Source organism: Helianthus annuus, chromosome 1 (genome assembly GCF_002127325.2).
Source record: "Helianthus annuus cultivar XRQ/B chromosome 1, HanXRQr2.0-SUNRISE, whole genome shotgun sequence".
In the NCBI taxonomy this organism is placed as follows: domain Eukaryota; kingdom Viridiplantae; phylum Streptophyta; class Magnoliopsida; order Asterales; family Asteraceae; genus Helianthus; species Helianthus annuus.
The window spans coordinates 96,177,031-96,196,560 of record NC_035433.2 but is presented as its reverse complement, the minus strand read 5'-3'; the positions used below and the strand labels follow the sequence as shown (position 1 = coordinate 96,196,560).

At 39.3% G+C, this 19,530-nt stretch overlaps 1 protein-coding gene and 1 non-coding gene across 2 annotated transcripts; one reads left to right on the top strand and one right to left on the bottom strand.

The window, feature by feature from the left end:
* Nucleotides 1–997: 997 nt before the first annotated feature.
* LOC118482917 lies at nt 998–1,104 on the bottom strand. Its single transcript, XR_004869214.1, has one exon. It is a non-coding gene; the product is annotated as a small nucleolar RNA R71 (small nucleolar RNA).
* Nucleotides 1,105–14,562: 13,458 nt separating this feature from the next.
* Nucleotides 14,563–16,490, top strand: LOC118490711. The gene is made up of 2 exons (XM_035988533.1): nt 14,563–15,615; nt 16,166–16,490. The coding sequence occupies exons 1-2, from the start codon at nt 14,563–14,565 to the stop codon at nt 16,226–16,228; spliced, it is 1,116 nt and encodes a 371-aa protein (XP_035844426.1). The 3' UTR covers nt 16,229–16,490.
* Nucleotides 16,491–19,530: the final 3,040 nt, after the last annotated feature.

The following is a 19,530-nucleotide window of genomic DNA, read 5'->3' as shown; positions in this document are numbered from 1 at the left end:
GTTTAGTGTTAGTAAATATCGTGTTTTATAAATTTAAAACTTGGCTAAAAGTGTAAAAAGGGGCTTAAATATACATCTAAATTATAACACACTTCACGCACATCAAGTTTTTTGGCGCCGTTGCCGGGGACACAAGGATTTTAAGAAAGTTAGGAATCAACGGCCTAATCATATTTTTATTTTTTCTTTAATTTTTAGGATTTTTCGTAGATTTTCAGCTTCTGCAGAGCTCAGCACGGGGTCGTGCCTGGTCGGACACGGGCCGTGCCCAGCATCGTTACTGGCAGTTTTTGTTTTCCAAGTTACAGAAGGCTGACCACGGGGCCGTGCCGGTGCAACACGGGGCCGTGTCCAACTTCCAGTAACTGGGATCTGGAAAACAATCACTGAAATTCCGACCACGGACCGTGTTTGCTCAACACGGGGCCGTGGTGAACCTTCTGACCAACATTCTTTTCTGTTTTTATTTTAGGACTTGGAACCCGACGCCAACCTCACATAGTGTATGAGCTCCAGTTCCAATAAAGACATAAAAGAACCACTAGAAGAACCTGAACGCTTTCTCAGAAAAAGGTTAAAAGCCAAAAACCAAGAGAAGGTTTCGGGTGATCCACCTCCAATGGCGGACCAACGTACCCTTATGGATTATCTACGACCCACCGTGGGTAATCTAGGCGCCGCTATCAATGCTCCGAATGTCGAAGCCAATAACTTCGAACTTCGGCCGCATTTGATACAAATGCTCCAAAACTCCGCAACCTTCCACGGGCTTGCGGACGAGGATCCCCATCTACATATAACTAATTTCTTGGAAATATGTGATACCTTTCGGATCAATGGAGCATCAAACGACGCCATCCGCCTCCGTATGTTTCCCTTCTCACTAAAAGATCGAGCGAAAGCTTGGCTCAACGCCCTCCCAGCTGGATCGGTAAACACCTGGGATGAACTAGCCCAAAAATTTCTATATAAGTATTTCCCTCCTGCTAAAACTGCTAAGTTAATGACTGAAATTAATACATATTCACAAGAGGACGGGGAATCCTTATATGAAACTTGGGAAAGGTTCAAGGAGCTATTACGCAAGTGTCCCCATCACGGCCTCGTAATATGGCAACAAGTATCCACTTTCTATAATGGATTGTTGCCACACACTAGGCAGACACTTGATTCTAGCTCCGGGGGACTTTTAGGTAACCGACGCCCACACGAAATATATAATCAGATTGAGGAAATTGCTCAAACCAATTTTCAATGGCATACCCCCCGGGGAAATAAGTCTATCGCCCTGGGCGCCCATAAGGTCGACGAAAGCACTTCTTTACAAGCCCAAATCGAGGCCCTTTCTTCAAAAATAAAAAAATTAGAAATGACAAAAACAGTCTCGGTTATGGCTTGTGAAGGATGTGGTGGGTCACATGAAAATTGGAGTTGCATGAAAGAAACGGACGATCAACAAGAAATGGTAAACTACATTGATAATAGACCTAGGCCGTCGGGTCCCCCAACGGGAACTTACAACCAAGGATGGCGAAACCACCCAAACCTCGGTTGGAGGGAACCCGGCAATAGTAGTAACCAACAATCCCAACGAACAAACTTTCAACAACCAAGAAATGAGTCACAAAATTTCACTCAACAACAAGGTGGACGAGAAAGGCTCGAAGATATTGTATCTCGCCTCGTCTCTGACACTGATAAGAAAAACTCGGAAAGATTTCTACAATTAGAATCTAATTTTAGGAATCAACAAGCTAGCATTCAAAACATAGAAAAACAATTAAATCAAATAGCTCAAAATTTTTCCGAGAGACCGCAAGGCGCATTACCTAGCAATACCGAAACAAACCCAAAGGCGCAAGTTCACCTCATCACACTACGAAACCGCACCGTAGGGCCTGCAGAAGTGCCACCGCCAACGGAAGAAACAGTACCGACACCTCTGCAGGAGAAGAACTCTCCTCCATCACCAGAGCCTACCAAGGCTCCTCGAGTTCCGTACCCCGGTAGGTTAATTCGTCAAAAGACAAATGAGCAATTCGCAAAATTCGAAAGTCTGTTAAAACAATTGCATGTCAATATTCCTTTTATCGAAGTCCTAACCCAAATGCCCAAATACTCTAAATTCATGAGGGACTTCCTTACGCATAAGAAGAAAATTGAAAATTTGCAATTAGTCAATTTAGGCGAAGAATGCTCTGCCCTCGTGCTCAATAAACTTCCCCAAAAGAAAATCGATCCCGGAAGCTTCACGATTCCGTGCTCAATAGGGGAATCGCCCGTTCGCAATGCCTTAGCCGACCTAGGGGCTAGCATTAACCTCATACCCTCATCAATGTTCAAAAGACTCGGCTTAGGAACCACGAGCCCTACAAAAATGAGCATACAACTCGCTGATCGATCCGTCAAATTCCCACAAGGTGTCATCGAGAATGTCTTGGTAAAGGTAAGCAGATTCGTTTATCCAGCTGACTTTGTCATACTCGATATGGAGGAAGACACCGAGGTCCCCCTTATACTAGGGAGACCCTTCCTTGCCACAGCCCAAACAGTGGTAGATATGAATGACGGGACACTCACCTTGAGGTATGGGGATGATGAAGTGAAGTTCGGAGTTGGGAAGAGAATAGAGGACGACGACCCGGTCAATTACATGAAGGTTATTGATTCGAGCTTGGATGCTGCTCTCCGACGGTGTAACATGGGACGCCAGGCATCCCACTCAGAAAATATATAACCTCGAATCGGGTCTAGCCAAGGACCCTTATAAACGTGGCGCACCACGGAGGCATTCCGTGGAACTATCCTTAGTTTAGTTTAATCTTTTAGTTTTATTTTGCAGAATAAAACACACTCATAGTGGTAATGGATGAAAAGGGGAACGAGAAAAATGGACCCATGCACGAAAAACAGAGCAACCCGACACAAATCTCCATCACAGAAGGCTCAACACGGGCCGTGCCCAACCAACACGACCCCGTGCTGAGCCACCTGCAGAAAAACACCCAGTTCAGGTAACTGGACACGGCCCGTGTTCAGCGGACACGCCCCCGTGTCCAGGCTTCTGTTTTAATTCTTTAATTTTTGTTACTGGCACCTGACCACGGGGCCGTGCCCGGTCACCACGGGGCCGTGTCCAGGATGCCAGTAACATAAATCTTTGCTTTTTAACCTACTTTTACACATTCTAATCAACCAAAAACCTTATTTTTGGACACATTGAGGACAACGTGTAATTTAAGTGTGGGGGGATGCTAAAACCTTGAATTTTGCAAATCCTAAATACAAGCCTTACACAAAACTCTATTGGAACCGCTAAACACCCCAAATTTTTTCAAAAACTTTTTCATTTTTTTTCATTTACTTGTCTTAGTTTAATTTGGGAATAACAAGTTCTAAAAAGGTTATATTTTTACAAATTTACAACCGATAGCGTCGTGATAACAAAGAACCAACATAAGAAAGTTACGAAACGGCATAACAAGTCTAGTTAAAAATTCGATTATATATACTTGATCACATTAAAAACCCATTCCCACAAAAGTGAGTTTTGAGCCTTTATTGAGCATAAAAATATACATATTTAGACTAAATGCTCATTTTTCGTTTCTTGTGTGAATAGCCGCTTGGTTCTTACAACTCTAGAACTTGCCACGACGATACATTCCCGGTCCTTACCAACTTAAACCCAAGTAAGTAAGTGATGGAGGCATTAGGACTAACCATATTTTTCTTTCTAAACCATTATTTTTCATTTTTTTTACCACCTACCCAAAATCCCCCTAGATAGCCCCTTTGAGCCTAAACCTTTCATTTCATTACCCCAAAACTCTTTTTACCCACCAAAAAAAAAAAAAAAAAAAAAAAAAACCTTTTTTATTTTTCACCCTTTATTTTAGTAACAAGCTCGGTTTTTCGTAAACTCGCCTTTTTATGTGATGAAAAAAAAAACGATGATGAAGTCAAAAACAAACAAAAGCTATAAAAGCTTGTTTGGAGAAATACTTCAAAAATAAAAAGTCACTAAAAACAAGGTATGTCACGGAAACCGATGCTTTTTACGATTTTCGCCCTTTTTTTTCTAACTAACCCAACCGACCACCTTTAACCCAAGCCTAACCCTTCACCCCAAAAGTCCTCTTGATATTTACAAAGGTAAAAAGTTAAAATAGAGGAGGATTGATTGCTTGGCAAGCCTATGGAAGGCGTAAGTTCCATGCCGCTCACGAGTGATTCACTAAAAAAAATTTTACACCTTCGGCCGAGTGTTGAGTGATCTCCCGCGAGGTATGTGAACTTGTATATAAATGGAAATTTAATAAGGCATGCTATGCCCGAATAAGTAATTTATCTTATGAAACGTTCAAAATAAATCATAACGAATAGGATTGTAAATAAATAAAAATAAAACTTACAAGGACCTTGGATTCTCGACACTCTAGGACAAGCTAAGAACTTTCTCTTCTACCTATTCCATTTGGGAGTGTAAGCCACATTTAAAGACTTTTGCTTGAGGACAAGCAAAAGTTCAAGTGTGGGGGTATTTGATGTGTGTAAAATGCAACATATAAATCACATCAATTAAGGCATAAAACTAACCCTTTTTAAGTACTAATGTTGGAAAAAGAGTGTTTTTGTCTTTCTTTTGTATTTTCAGGATGAAATGAGCTCAAAATCACAAAAGAAGCAAAAAGACAACTAATTCTAGCATAAATACAAGAAAAGGAATAAAAGTAGACTGCCCGGACCCTCAACGGCACCCCCCAAGGCAAAGAAGAGAAAACAGAAGACTGAACACGCCCCGTGTCCAGCGAACACGGGGCCGTCCCCAAGAAGCAGCAGAAAAGACAAACTAGTAGAAGCTTCCATTGCCCACCACGGGGCCGTGTCCAGCGGGCACGGGGGCGTGGTGAAAGTACAGCAGGCGCATTAATTGTAATTGCGAATTACAATTAATGAAGAGAGAGAGTGTCAGACGGGCACGGGGGCGTGTCCAGCGGACACGGGGCCGTGCCCAGCCTTCTGTTCAGCCTATAAATAGGGGTGCTTGGTTTCATTCCATCTCATCCCTTGGCACACCGCCTCTCTCACACTTCATCCACCACCCACCACCACCATAACACCATCATCCACCACCATCATCCATTGTCCATCGTAGAGTGTGTGAGTCGTCTCGAGATCCAAGATTGATCGTAAGAGTTCTTGACAATCAAGGCATGTTTGCCTAAGTCTCTGACATCACTTGGTGAAGACAAGTGTTTAGTATAACACTTTTTATTTTTAATCTTTTGCACTTTTTATTTGGTTTTGTATTAATGACTTTAATAACTAGTTACTTATGTTGAAGGTGATCTTTCCTTATCGTTTGTCCGTGGTGTCTTGGCGTTATTTTACTGTCTATATAAAATAAAAGATTTTCACCATTCATATCTCCACGGTCTATATGGAGGTATGTTGGCTACCTGGTCGGGGGTTAAGGGAACGGTTTGGTAAGGGTCTTGCCCTTGTTCAGTGTTTAGAGGTCCTGCTTGGGACCTGGGTCAATTTTAGTAGGATCTCCTTCAATGCCCATAGGTATTGGATGGCGGGGATCCAAACTCTTTGACCCCCTCATAAGTTAACTACTATTAATACTATAACCCGGCTATTTAGGACTGTATCCCTGCTGACTCAGACTACTTAGCCGAGGGTAACGTCACCGCCGAAAGCGGGGCCTACCACAATTTGCATTAATAACTTAATTCATTATCTTTCAATAATCCGACCCTTTAGGATTGTATCCTTGCTGACTCAAACTACTGGGTTGACAGTAACGTCGCCTTCAAAAGAGGGGCCTACTACAATAACTAAGATAATCTCTTAAACAAGTGCAAAAGTGCAAAAATAATCAAAGGTTATACTAACACACGTGTCGGATCCAAGTGATTCATCTTGTCTATCTGTTTTTTATTTTATTTTATTTTTCAGCATTTAGTTAGTTTTTATTTTTCTTAGTTTAAAACATTTTCTCTCACTTTTTTTTTGATTTGATTAGACGTTGAGGATAAACCGGTATTAAAAGCTCTATTGTCCTTGGACGACCTCGGTATCTTACCAACACTATACTACGTCCACGATGGGTGCACTTGCCCATATGTGTGTTTAGTGTTAGTAATATCGTGTTTTATAAATTTAAAACTTGACTAAAAGTGTAAAAAGGGGCTTAAATATACATCTAAATTATAACACACTTCACGCACATCACATGTATTATAAACACATTCGTAAAAAAAATTAAAAAAAATGTCGTGCGTGTAGTTTTTTACACCACAAGTTTGTGGTTTACGAGTTCCGTAAAACGGGTCGTAATAAAACGGCGCGTAAAACGGGCCGTATAAACGGCGCGTAAAAACGGGACATAAAAACGGGACGCTAAAACGGTGCGTAAAAACGGGACGTAAAAAATGAGGCTTAAAAACGGCTTGTAAAAACGTGACGTAAAAAACGGCGCGGCAAAAAATGGTGTGTAAAACCGGGCATAAAAATGGCACTTAAAAACCCGGTCGAAAAAACGGCGTGAAAAAACGGAGCGTAAAACGGGTCGTAAAAAACGCGCGTAAAAAACGGGTTGTAAAAAAACATGCGTAAATTTTTTTTATAAAAAAATCTGATTTCAAAATTTTGTTTAATAAAGACATCTGATTTAGAAAAAAATAATTAATGCAATAGGACAAAATTGTAAATAAAAACAATAAACTTAATAAGACAAAAAAAATAAAATTACTTTAATACCCTTTTAGATTAAAATATTAAAGACATAATAAGACAAAAAGAATTTAATATTACTTTTAACTAATTTTAATCTCATCCATCCATTTTTAAGATCTAATGGCCAGAAATTGGTTCCCGCGGTTCTTACAACTGGAGGTGATTTTCATTTTAGCGGTCCCTTATATATATATATATATATATATATATATATATATATATATATATATATATATATATATATATATATATATATATATATACTACTTTATAAAGCATATAGGAAGGATAGAATGGTCATTTGCCACTTTACAAGTCTTTAAAGCCCATTGTACAAACCTGTTAAGCACAAAGTGTTGAAAACTTGTTTTCAACACCTGATACCCACGCGGATCTTACCCGGATTAACTTGACCCGTTTTTAGTTTGATGGATCCAATATAATCTTTCATTCACTCTATCTAACCACAAAATTCGTTTCATCCATCCAGACGCTCCACCTTTCTCTACAAACCCTAACCCTAACCTTCATTTCATCCACCGCTCCTCCATCGAACCGGTTGTCGCCATCACCGTCTTCTCCCCTTCTCCACTCCAACAGTCGCTTCATGGCTTCTTTCCCGTTGGCTTCAAGATCCAACACTATCTCAGCAGATACGACACCAGATCCGACACCAGATCGATTTCTATGGCTTCTTTCCCGGTGGCTTCAAGATCCGACACTATCTCAGTAGATCCGACACTATCTCAGTAGATCCGACACCAGATCTACTGGTTTGACAGTAGGGTACCTTTCTTTTTACCATATCTTCTTATTTTTTTTTTGTTATTTGAATCTAATCTCGGTAATGTTTCAGATCTTCCGTTTGGTTGTGGGTTCGTCAACGATGGTGCTGGTGGGTGGAAGATCTGGCCAGATCTATGGTTTATTTGTAGTAGATTTCTCTCTAGAATAGCACAACAAGCACTCTGTTCTTTGTAAGTAGATTTCTAGGGTTTATTTACAAGTCTAGGGTTTATTTACAAGATTTCTTGATTTTTGTTTAAATTTATAGGCTTTTTTATGTGTTTTGTGTTTTTTAGGGAGATTTCGTTTGGTTTTCGGTTTCTTTGACTGTGGTTTTTTTTTTTGCTAGGGTTTCGAACTATGGGCAGCAGCAGCAACAACAGGCTTATTCTGGTCAATCTGCTTATGGTCAAAATGTGAGATTTTTTAAATCTTAATCTTGACTTTGATGTGTAACTGTCCTTGTTCTTGTTACAATTTGTGTGGTGTATTGATCTTGGATAGGAACACATGAAAAAAAATTTAGTTTTTAGGGCACTAAATTGAAGATAGGTTTTTTTGAATTAAAGATAATTGCGGGCAATTTGCGAATTAAAGGATAAATTTACTTGTTTTGTGACTGTTTGATGACAAATCTTGGTGCACGCGTTCTGTTCTATATGTGTATCAGCTCCTACTTATCAGTTTTCATAAAGAGCATTGCACCTAAGATTGCTTAAGAAATCTTATAAAAACACATTGAAAGAGAAGGAACTAAACTTTTTGAATGAGCTATTAATGATAAGCGTAAGGGATTACCAGCCAATGCATACACAAGTAATGATAAATGTACCTAGCACTTGCTCTAAAGGTGATAAGGAGTTACTACTAAAAATTGGTGAACAACTGTTAAAAGTATCGTATGTCTCTACAGTCTTTATAAACCTTAATAATATATCTGGACAGTAAGAATTTTGTTAAGATGATAGTACGAACAATGCTTAAAGTTGTAGCTGAATAAAATCTTACTGATCCTGCTACTTGACCCTTCTACATATGTTTGACCTGTCAAGAGATAAAACATAACCAGAATTAACTCATTCACAAGTAAATCTATCTATCTATAATTCTTATAATTCTTATTTGTCTAGCTTGGTGTTTGGCTCAGTTAGGTTGGATCCTTGGAGTTCTTTTACTTGTAGCCTTTGCTGTCATCACTTGGTACACCTGCATTTTGCTTTCGGACTACTACAGGTCTCCTGATCCGGTTACTGGCACCCGAAATTATAACTACATGCAAGCTGTTAAAGTTAATCTTGGTAAGTTTATGCTAATCAAACTATAGCTTTGAAAGGTTGATTATAATAACTCTTTGATCATGTTGTGGCAACAGGAGGGTATATAATGGGCAGATGATATTTTACGCGTGCTAATAATCGATTTACGTCTTGATGGACATAATCGTAGGAGAAGAAAGCCTCAACCCGATACCTCACGTGCTGCAGGGCTTTTCTCCACTCACCAAGGTCTGTTTCAAATCTTAACTACAGGTGGTTCGATGCGTGGGTCGGGTGGGTCGGGTGGTCATGTTGATTATTTAGGCGTCATTTTACATATAAATCAGTCAAAACAATTGAGATGATAAAAAATGCAATTGAGATGCTGATATTGTTCACATATAAAATATACCTGGATCTTTTTTCCACTGTACTACCGTCATTTTTTTGAGATGAAACTGGGTTTTTTGTAGATCGATGTACGAACTTTGGATCTGATGTCACTTAGGGTTTAACTTCGTTTAATTTGTTTGAATTTGTTGTTATATATTTGGTTGAATTTGCTGATATATATTTGTTTGAATTTGCTGATATATGAAACCTTTGCTGATATTCAACCACAAGCACCGACTCGAAATTAAGGTTCTGGATTCTCATATTCTCTATGGTTTATCTTACTTGTGGGAAAATTTAGTTATAATTCTTTTCTGTTATCTTGATACAGCTCAAGGAGATGGATGGAGTGACAATCTCTGAACAATAACCAACCGAGAAGAAAAAAGGCTTCCCTGATTGGATAAACTTGATGAAGCCCACCAATGAGGAGAAAGATCATCAGTTAGTTTAATCTTCAAATTAGAAGACGTGTCCAAAAGTTCTTTTACCATTGGCTCTTCTTTTCTAATGTAGGTTCCAAATGAAGCATCCACTAAGTGCGCAACATGCAACGCGTATTTTGGAGCTTTTGTGCAACGGGTTAGTCTTTTAACTGCAATTCTTAATGAGGAATATCACTTGTCTTAATTTGATTTTACACTATTTTGTGACCTTTTTTTAAGACCTTTGTTTTGGAGCTTTTGTGCAACGGGTTAGTCTTTTAACTGCAATTCTTAATGAGGAATATCACTTGTCTTAATTTGATTTTACACTATCTTGTGACCTTTTTTTAAGACCTTTGTTTTATTATTACCAACGTCGACTTGGAGGTTGTTTTGTTTGTTTTGTTATAGATGAAGATGGAGCGGTGGAGATACCGTCGACTTAGATCTACCGTATCACCGTCTCGAAATTAAGGTTCTGGATTCTCATATTCTCTATGGTTTATCTTACTTGTGGGAAAATTTACTTATAATTCTTTCCTGGATTCTCATATTCTCTATGGATTCTCATATTCTCTATGGTTTATCTTACTTTAGTTTTAGAAGTCTAAACTAAACTTGTTTTAAAATCTAAACGGTCAAAATAAATTTTTGAGTATTAGTTGGTAAACAAGAAACCAATATCTTGTTCGTTTTAAACAAGAAACCAATATCTTGTTGGTTTTGTACTAATATTTGAACAAGCCCCAACTGATAGCTCCTTATCCTCACTATGTTATGTGCACAGGTTGAAAAGAGGTGAACAGTGGTGAAAAGAGGGAACAATGGTCAGAAGGGTGAAAAGAGGTGAAAGTGGTGAAAAGAGGGAACAGTGGTCAGAAGCATGCTTCTGTACAACATCTACTTTTGTCAACTTTACAACTGGGCTACTTTTCTCATTGAAACTATACATTTGTATCTACTTATTTTTAGGTAAATATGTCATGACTGAGAAGAATAGTATGTTGCTAACAGTCTCAACAAAAAATGATATCATTGAAAATGCAGAAGTAAATTTGTCACACCCCAACCGATGGCGGAAACATCGGGATAAGACGAAGTGTGTAGATTGCTCAAAACGTCATAACACTATGTGACAATAATTAATTTAAATTCAAATTTCATTTCAAAACTAAATGTCATACATAATTCAAAAGGAGATAACAACTTTGTTTCATAACATAACATAACAAACAAAATGATAGATTAATCTAGGTGTGTATCTAGTCCACCCTAAACTTGTTTCATGAATCATCCATACTTCAATAATCAACCTGCAACATGTATTAAAATAGAGTTTCAATGCAAAAGCAAAGAGCGAGTATACAAGTTTGTTTACATAGCATAATAGAATAAAAACTCATAGCCAACATGAACATAACAAAATAGTTTCAACGTGCTAGTTTACGTAGTCCAAGTGATAGCCCAAGTTTCCCAATGCGTTTAAAGTACCTAACCCAAAGTTTAACGGGAGGTTGATATGTCTCCTCCTAACAATACCCCAAAGACTAACGGGGAGGTGCATTACTCCTATAGCGCTACTATTGTTAAGGCGGAACTACACACAAGAATTAAACGTTCACATTGCACAAAAAGTCTCAAGATTCACAAGTTTCATGTTTCATGTTTAAATGGATTGAGTAAGTTTCAAATAAGTTTCAAGTGTCGTGTGCATTTAATATAGAATACATGTTGCACCCAAAGTGTTAAAAGTAAAAATGGGTTCGAGTATACTCACGGTTTACAAGTGGTGACTTGAAGTTCCGAGAGCAAGTTTGTAGATGAGTTAGTTTGGAGCACCTTGTCCTTCTACACAAGGAAACGTAGGTGTGTGAGTTTGGCGTAAACGGAAGATTATAGATTCGGAGTTTTTTAAAATATAAAGAAAGTAACATAGGTGAAAATAATCATCTTGTACACATAACTCTTGTTCTTGACACTATTGAAACTCAAAAGAGTTGGTATGATTTCATGGATTCTAAGATCCATTAGAGTCGTAACAAGGGCATGGTCATAGATGATGTAACGTCCACTTAACAAATAACTATTAAGTCATCATCAAGTCTTAGTTACTTAGATGTATACGTATAGAATAACTTAGATATTATATAGTTGTACAAGTCTTAAGATTCAAGCATGAGGTAGGAGATTAATGTCTCCATTTAGGTACCTCTTTGTGTCATAGAATACATACATGAGGTAGGAAGAACAAGCTTCCATTTAGGCACCTCTATTGTTCACCACTACACTTGTTGTTATAAACAACAAGGAGGGTCATGAACATACAAGTATCAAAGTATTAACAACAACTAATCTATAGTAAAACATCAAGTAATGAGTGGATTCTTATGAAGGATAGCCCAAGCTAATCCAACCATCACACATTCAACAAGTTTCACACTTGAACATTACTTGTGGGTAAAACCCTAATTAAAACAGAAGGTTTATGAGGTTTTAACCTCTGATTTAGATGTCTCAACCATGTTTTTAAGCTTAACCAACCATAAGAGGGGTTGTAAGCATTAGGACATTGGTTTGAGATGTGTTTCACACAAGTTAGATGAAGTTTGCATAAGTTTGAAACAAAACAGAAAGTTTTAGTCCATTTTAGGGCAAATCCAAGCCTGATTCTTCCAAGGAAAAACCAAGGATTCAAACCCAAGGAAATAACAAAGCAATAGGAAGAAGAACCAAGTGATTTGGTTGAGAAATGAGCAAGTTACACTCACTTTAGTAAAGCTTCACGAATCTGTCCAAAACTCAGATTCTCAGCTGATTAGAGAGCAATTTAGTGAAGATTTAGGAGTTGTGAAAGTGTAAAGAGGGTTGGAGAAGGTGGGTATTTATAATGAATGAGTTAGAAGGTGATTGGAGGTGATTAGAGGTGGATTAAAGGTGATTGGGTGAGGTTGGAGAGTTGGATTTCGTGCAAAATTTTGAAAGAAAACACAATCTGCCGAAAACAGGGGCTCGCGTAGCGCGAGCATCAAGCCCCATACCCGTCGCGGTACACGACGGGGTCCAAATTTCTGGATTAAGTTTGAAAAATGACAATTTGGCCCCTGTAGTTCATAGTTTAGGGTTTTTAAGAGTTTTTAGGGGATGTTCTTGTCATATAAGCATTGTTTAAGGGCAAGACAAGTATGTTTATCATAAACCAAGTATAATTGAGTGCATGAATGTCGAAATTAAGTATCGTTGTTAGAGCATATGAGATCGTTGGTACTTGTGCTGGATTAGTTCAATTGTAGTTTGTATGCATTTTGAATGTTTAGGGGTTGTTTTTGTAATTATCTAGAAGTTATATTCCTGACCTAGTGTAGTTAAGATACCAGCAAATTTATAAATTTGCTGGTTAGTCAGGACACTAGTATATAAACCCCAAGCATTGTAACATTCTCAAGCTTTTGGCTCTTGGTGCAATAGAAGTGTTGTTTACATTCTAATTGAGCTTTGATCTGATTTCCAAGGTTGTTTATTGATCATATCTTTCTGTTTGGATTCAATACAACACTAGTTGTATTCATCAATCCATTAGCTTCACCTTCATCTTCATTCTTGACATTTCTTGACTATTCATAGTTCAAACACTTAATCAATAGGTGTTTTGGACTAAAACAACCAACCACTGTGATCCGGATACGTTTTGGGATCTACAATTTGGTATCAGAGCCTTTGTGCTCTTGGTTGTTGTGTTCTTGTTAAGATTTCTCATTGCTTTTGAAGGTTTTTCAAAGTTTCAAGGTTTTTAAAATTTTTGGGCTTAAAATGGATTGATTTGGTGTGTTTAATTGATAGGTTGTTGTTAATACTTGGTTAGGGAGTCATTTTGGTCATTTTGATGCATCAAAACATGGTTTTTGGGCTGTTTTTGAGTGATTAGAGGGTTTTAGTTCGTGATAAACCCTCTGGTTGGCGAAGTTAACTTGAATGTAGCGATGAATTTTTGAATACAGCGACGATATTTTTGAATATAGCGAAGATAATCATTAAACGTAGCGAAGATAGCGATTTTGTCTGAATCGTTGTCTGTTTCATCGCATAATCAGCAAGTTAGCCGACTATCGTTTGAGCGAATTTGCTGATCATCAGCGATATAGCATCATTTGACCCATTAGCGATTTTATCGAAGGCGACTTCGAGAACCGTGCTAGCGAATCACAGCGTTCCTATCACGGTTTCCGGCAATTAAAATCTAACTCCGTTTGATGTTTGATTTGTCAGCGTAGACAGCGTAGTTGTTCGTGCAGGATCTAGCATCTCGACAGCGAAGACAGCGAACTAGCCAGATATCAGAACAGCGAAGACAGCGAACAAGTTTTCAGAGATCATAATCTACATCGCTCGCCGGCGATTTTAACTGGTTTGTCAGCGAATTAAAGACTGTTTCAGCCAACGTTCCTCAAAAACTAAGAAAAATGTCGCTAAATCAACTAAGTCCAATCGCTCAAGCGGAACTTGAAACTGGAACCACAACTCGCCCACCAAAGTTGAAAGGAGCGGAAGATTTTAGCACTTGGAAAACTCGCATTCAGTCGTTCTTCGAGTACACGGATTACAATCTGTGGCTCTCCGTTACGGCCGGACCTCACGTTCCTACGGTAGTTAGAGGAGATACGGTGGTTCCTAACAACGATGCTACCACCTTCACTGACGAAGACAAGGCCCTCATTCAACGTGATCGTCGTGCACACGCCGCTCTAACCATGGCTTTATCAACAAACGACTGCAACATGTTTGAAGAACACCGAACTGCTAATGCACTCTGGAATGCATTGATCGAATACTATGAGGGAAATGAAGAACTGATCGAAAGCAAGAGAGATATGGTGCAAAAGCAATACGACATGTTTTGCGGAGTCCGTGGAGAGAGCCTGTCTGATCACATTAGCCGCTTCCTAAACATGATGACCAAAATGAAGAAAGCTGGAAATCCTGTAACCAATCGTGCTGCAATAAAGAAATTGCTTGACTCGCTCCCCAAGGAATGGAGCCTGCAGTGTATGATGATCAAGACGGAATTCCTCAACAATCCTAATCCTGTTACTCTGACAGATCTGATCAACACTCTAAGGGCATTTGAAATGGACGTAAACAAGAGAGAGATGAACACTGCTGGATATCAACCTAAAGCAACTCAACCTTCAGCAGGACTGAAGAATGTAGCGTTTCTCGCTTCAGGGGGCATTACTCCACAAGCTTCTGATCTAATTTATGCAAATGCTTCCGCAAGCGCATCTAAAGCCCCACAAGTTGTTGAGAAAACGATCACTGTCGATACTCAAGCACTGAAAGTTTCAACCGAGAATGTGGCACTCTTCAACACTTTCCTAAGCAGCTATGAAGCCCTAATGTCTGGGGAATTGAGGAAGGAGATGTTTACTGCCGAAGACATGTATCAGGTTGATCCAGATGATATGGAAGAAATGGATCTGAAATGGCAAATGGCCATGATCACTCTGAGATTGAAGAAGTTTCAAGACAAGACAGGCAAGCGATTAGGTCTTGGAAAAGCTGGTTTTGACAAGTCTAAGCTGAGGTGCTACAACTGTAAGAATCTTGGACACTTCAAGCGTGACTGTCCGATGTTGAAAGAGGGAAACAGTGAAGCTACTTCTGCTGCTAAACAGATCACTGCCGAAGAGAACAAAAGCAACGCCTCTCCCAGCACGCCGAAGGCTTTGGTTGTTGAAGACTATGACTGGAGCGAAGAGATCACTGAAGCTAAGGAACAAGTCAACAAAGCACTGATGGCCAAAATCTCTAGTGAATCATCTGCAAAGCACTTTGAGAAGCAGACAACGGGAATCCCAACTGGAAACAATGATGCTGACCAGGGATTGAAAGGTATTCTGCCTTCAGTGGAGTCTGGTGATAAAGCTGAAAAAGATGCTGAGAAAGGAAAGGATAAAGTTCAAGCTACAGCCATGAAAGCAGATGCATCAAAAGAGAAGGCTGACAAAGACTTGGTAAATAGTATTCCACTTAGTTTCAAGGAGAAGTTATGCTCCGAAGCATGCGTTGATGTCGTGGCACATTATAAATTCCTAAATCTGGAGTTTGAAAGGCAAAAGGACAAAGCTTTGAAAATTAATAATGAGCTTAAACAAAATGAGGCTGCATATCAGAGAAAGTTGAACTCAACTTTGGCTGAAATGCAAACTCTTAAAGAATTTGTGTTTAGAAAAGATTTTATCATAAATGATCTTACTGAAAGGTTAGAAAAAGCGTTAAATGAAAAGAACAAACTCCAGATTATAATAGATAAATGGAATGTCAGTCAAAAGGCCTTTACTGACATCAAAAATTGCCAACGACCAACGTTTGTGAAAGACGGGATTGGTTATAAGGATAGGCACGGAAATGAAAGAAAACTTTTCTTTCCGCCTCACAGCAAAAACTACGTGCCTATGCCTACTCCTCATCCCGAAAATGATCTCATAAATGAAAAGGCCTCAGTTGAACAAAATGAATTTTATGAAAATGAGACAACTGCTAACTGTTCTAAAAGCGATGCAGATTCCATTGAGTGTAAAGAAGATGTGTGCGATGATGATGGAGACTGCGGAGGGTCAAAAATAGGAATTGGTTATTCAGGCGACAGTTATTCCACCGTTAACTGGTTCGTCTGGAATTGTTCTAAAAACAATGTTAAGGATGAATGTAATAGTTTAAGTAGGATGGATGACTGTAATGGCCAAGTGCCTAAAACTAAATCTGTGGATGACTGTAAGGGCCATGTGCCTACATTTGAGACCCGTGATCATGAACCTTATGTGTCTGAATGTCATGGTTTGAATTATGCGTGTCGTGATGATAATGTTGCTTGTGAATCTCCTGTATTTGTGCCAGAATTAAAAAGGAATAGCTTTGGAAAATTCCTTACAAAGGAAATTCCCGAATTTATTCCTTCCAGAACAGGTATGACAGAATCAGAAAAGAAAGCTACTGAAGATCAAGATAATGTAGAATCAAGCGCCATTACCACAGAAGATGAACAGACATCAGAAAGTTCGCATTCAGAAATCTCAACTGAAGATCAAGCAACAAGTGATGAAAGCTTCGAATGTTCAAGTTGTGAAGCAAGTGAAGAACAAAATTCAAGCAAGGACAACACGTCTGAAAGCTCACTCGATTCAGACAGTGATGAAGAATTTCCCGAAGATGAAAGCAGAGTGGACAAGAAAATGAAGAAAGCAAAAAGCTCAAGACTCTCATCACATACATCATCTTCTCACACCAAAAGACCCAGACATAAAAGATGTTTTCGCTGTGGTCATTTAGGACATACAGCGAAACATTGTAAAACCAAAAAGTTTCCTAGATCAGAACATGATTTTATTACAAACGTCACGCAGCAACTAAATTATCTTAAGAAATCTGTTAAAAATCTGGTTGATTCAACTGCGTATCTTTGGAAACAAAAAGAGGTCAAAGTGGGTCAAAACCACGATAGATTTGAAATGAAACAGATTTGGGTTCCTAAATCAAACTAATCTGTATATTTGTATATTTGTATATATCAGAATAAGCTCCAGAAATGGCTTCGAATGCTCATGGAATACATCTGGCACGTCGACAGCGGATGCTCAAGACACATGACGGGGTTAAAAGAACTATTGAAGAACTTCCGCTTTATTGATGGCGACTTCGTGTCCTTTGCCGGAGACGAAAAGGGAGGAAAGATTGTTGGAGTAGGCGATGTAGTATCCGAAGCTCTCACGCTGGAAAATGTCAACTATGTTCCAGAGTTATGCTATAATCTCATGAGCGTCTCTCAAGTGTGTGATAAAGGAATCTCAGTGCTGTTCAATGACATGGAATGCCTGTTCCTGAAGCCGGGCTATGTTGTTCCTGCAGAAATGATCATGCTTACTGCTCCAAGACAGAACAACACATATGTGCTCAACATGAAGAATGCCAAGACAAATGACAATCTAACATGCCTTATCTCTAAAGCTTCAGAATCGGAGTCACTGCTTTGGCATAGACGACTGGGCCATGTCAATTTCAAAAATATGAATAAACTATCTAAGTTAAACTTAGTTAGAGGTCTTCCGATTAAAGAATTTCCATTTTCTGAAAAATGTATTGCATGCGCCCAGGGAAAACAACATAAGAAATCTCACAAGACCAAAGCAGTGAACACGATTTCTGCACCACTTCAGTTACTGCACATGGATCTTTTTGGTCCTATCAGTGTTAAAAGTCTTGCTAAAAGCTCTTATTGTTTGGTTGTAACAGATGACTTCTCTCGTTTTTCGTGGGTATATTTTCTTGAAGCAAAGAGCGAGACTGCTGAAGTATTGAAGGCATTCATTCCCTTGATAGAGAACGTAACCAAACGGAAAGTGAAGTCCATAAGAAGCGACAACGGGTCTGAATTCAAAAATCAGACCTTCATATCATTTTGCGCAGAAAAAGGAATTCATCTTCAATACAGTGCAGCCAGAACTCCTCAGCAAAATGGAGTCGCTGAGCGTAAGAACAGGACGCTGATCGAAGCTGCAAGAACAATGCTGGTGGACTCTAAGCTTCCAATCATCTTCTGGGCTGAAGCAGTTAACACAGCATGCTACGTTCTGAACAGGGTGCTCATCGTGAAACCGCATGGAAAGACAGCATACGAGCTTCTCTTCAAAAGAAAACCCCTTATAGATTTCTTCAGGCCATTCGGATGTTCGTGCACTCTGTTGAACACTCAAGACAATCTCGTCAAATTTGAGGCAGTAGGTGATATCTGCTACTTTATGGGGTATTCATCAACTCAAAAGGCTTATCGTGTTTACAACAAACGAACAAAGATGGTGATCGAATCATACTATGTGGACTTTCAAGAAGGAAATTACACCAACACTGGAAGCACTCCTGACTGGTTCTATGATGTGAGTGTGATCTTCAATAACTTTGAAATTCCGGAAACTGCGTCTGACCCTGAGCCAGTCGAAGACGTTCAAGTTGAACCCTTGTTTGACTCGTCTGACATTGGTTTCACTCCTTTCACCACTCGATTATCTCCATCATCTGCTGATCCGATTATGGTTGTAAATGAATCAAATGGTCACATTTCGCCTGAGAACACCCAAGAAAATGGTGCTTCTTCTTCACAGGCAAATGTGAATGAGCCAACTCAAGACGATGATCCACCAATAATTTATGTAGACGAACATTTCACCAACCTTCCGCAGCAAATCGAATCTCTGACAAATGCAGGTTACAAGACAAATAAAAATCATCCTCTTGAAAATGTCATTGGCGCAATAGAAGAAGGAGTACGTACTCGAGGGCAGTCAGCTAGCATCAACAAAGGTCTCTTCGCAGCCTTTCTTTCACAATCAGTTCCACGTGACATCGAAGACGCTATTCAAGACTCCAGCTGGGTTCAAGCGATGCAAGAAGAATTGTCTCAATTCAGGAAACTCAAAGTGTGGGAACTCGTAGATCTACCTGAAGGAAAGTTTCCTATCGGTACAAAATGGGTCTTTCGAAACAAGATGGATGATCGTGGGGTGGTTATCAAGAACAAGGCTCGATTGGTGGTGCAGGGTTTTCGGCAAGAAGAAGGGATCGACTACGAAGAGGTTTTTGCTCCAGTCGCTCGATTGGAGGCGATCAGAATATTCCTGGCGTATGCTTCCTACAGAAACTTCAAGGTCTTCCAAATGGATGTCAAAAGTGCGTTTTTGTACGGGAAAGTGAAGGAGGAAGTTTACGTGTGTCAGCCTCCTGGGTTTGAGGATCCTCATTTTCCAGGGCGCTATTTTAAGCTGGATAAAGCACTGTACGGTCTACATCAAGCCCCACGCGCCTGGTATGAAACTCTGTCCACATACCTTCTGGATTGTGGTTATTCCAGAGGAACGATTGACATGACACTCTTCACC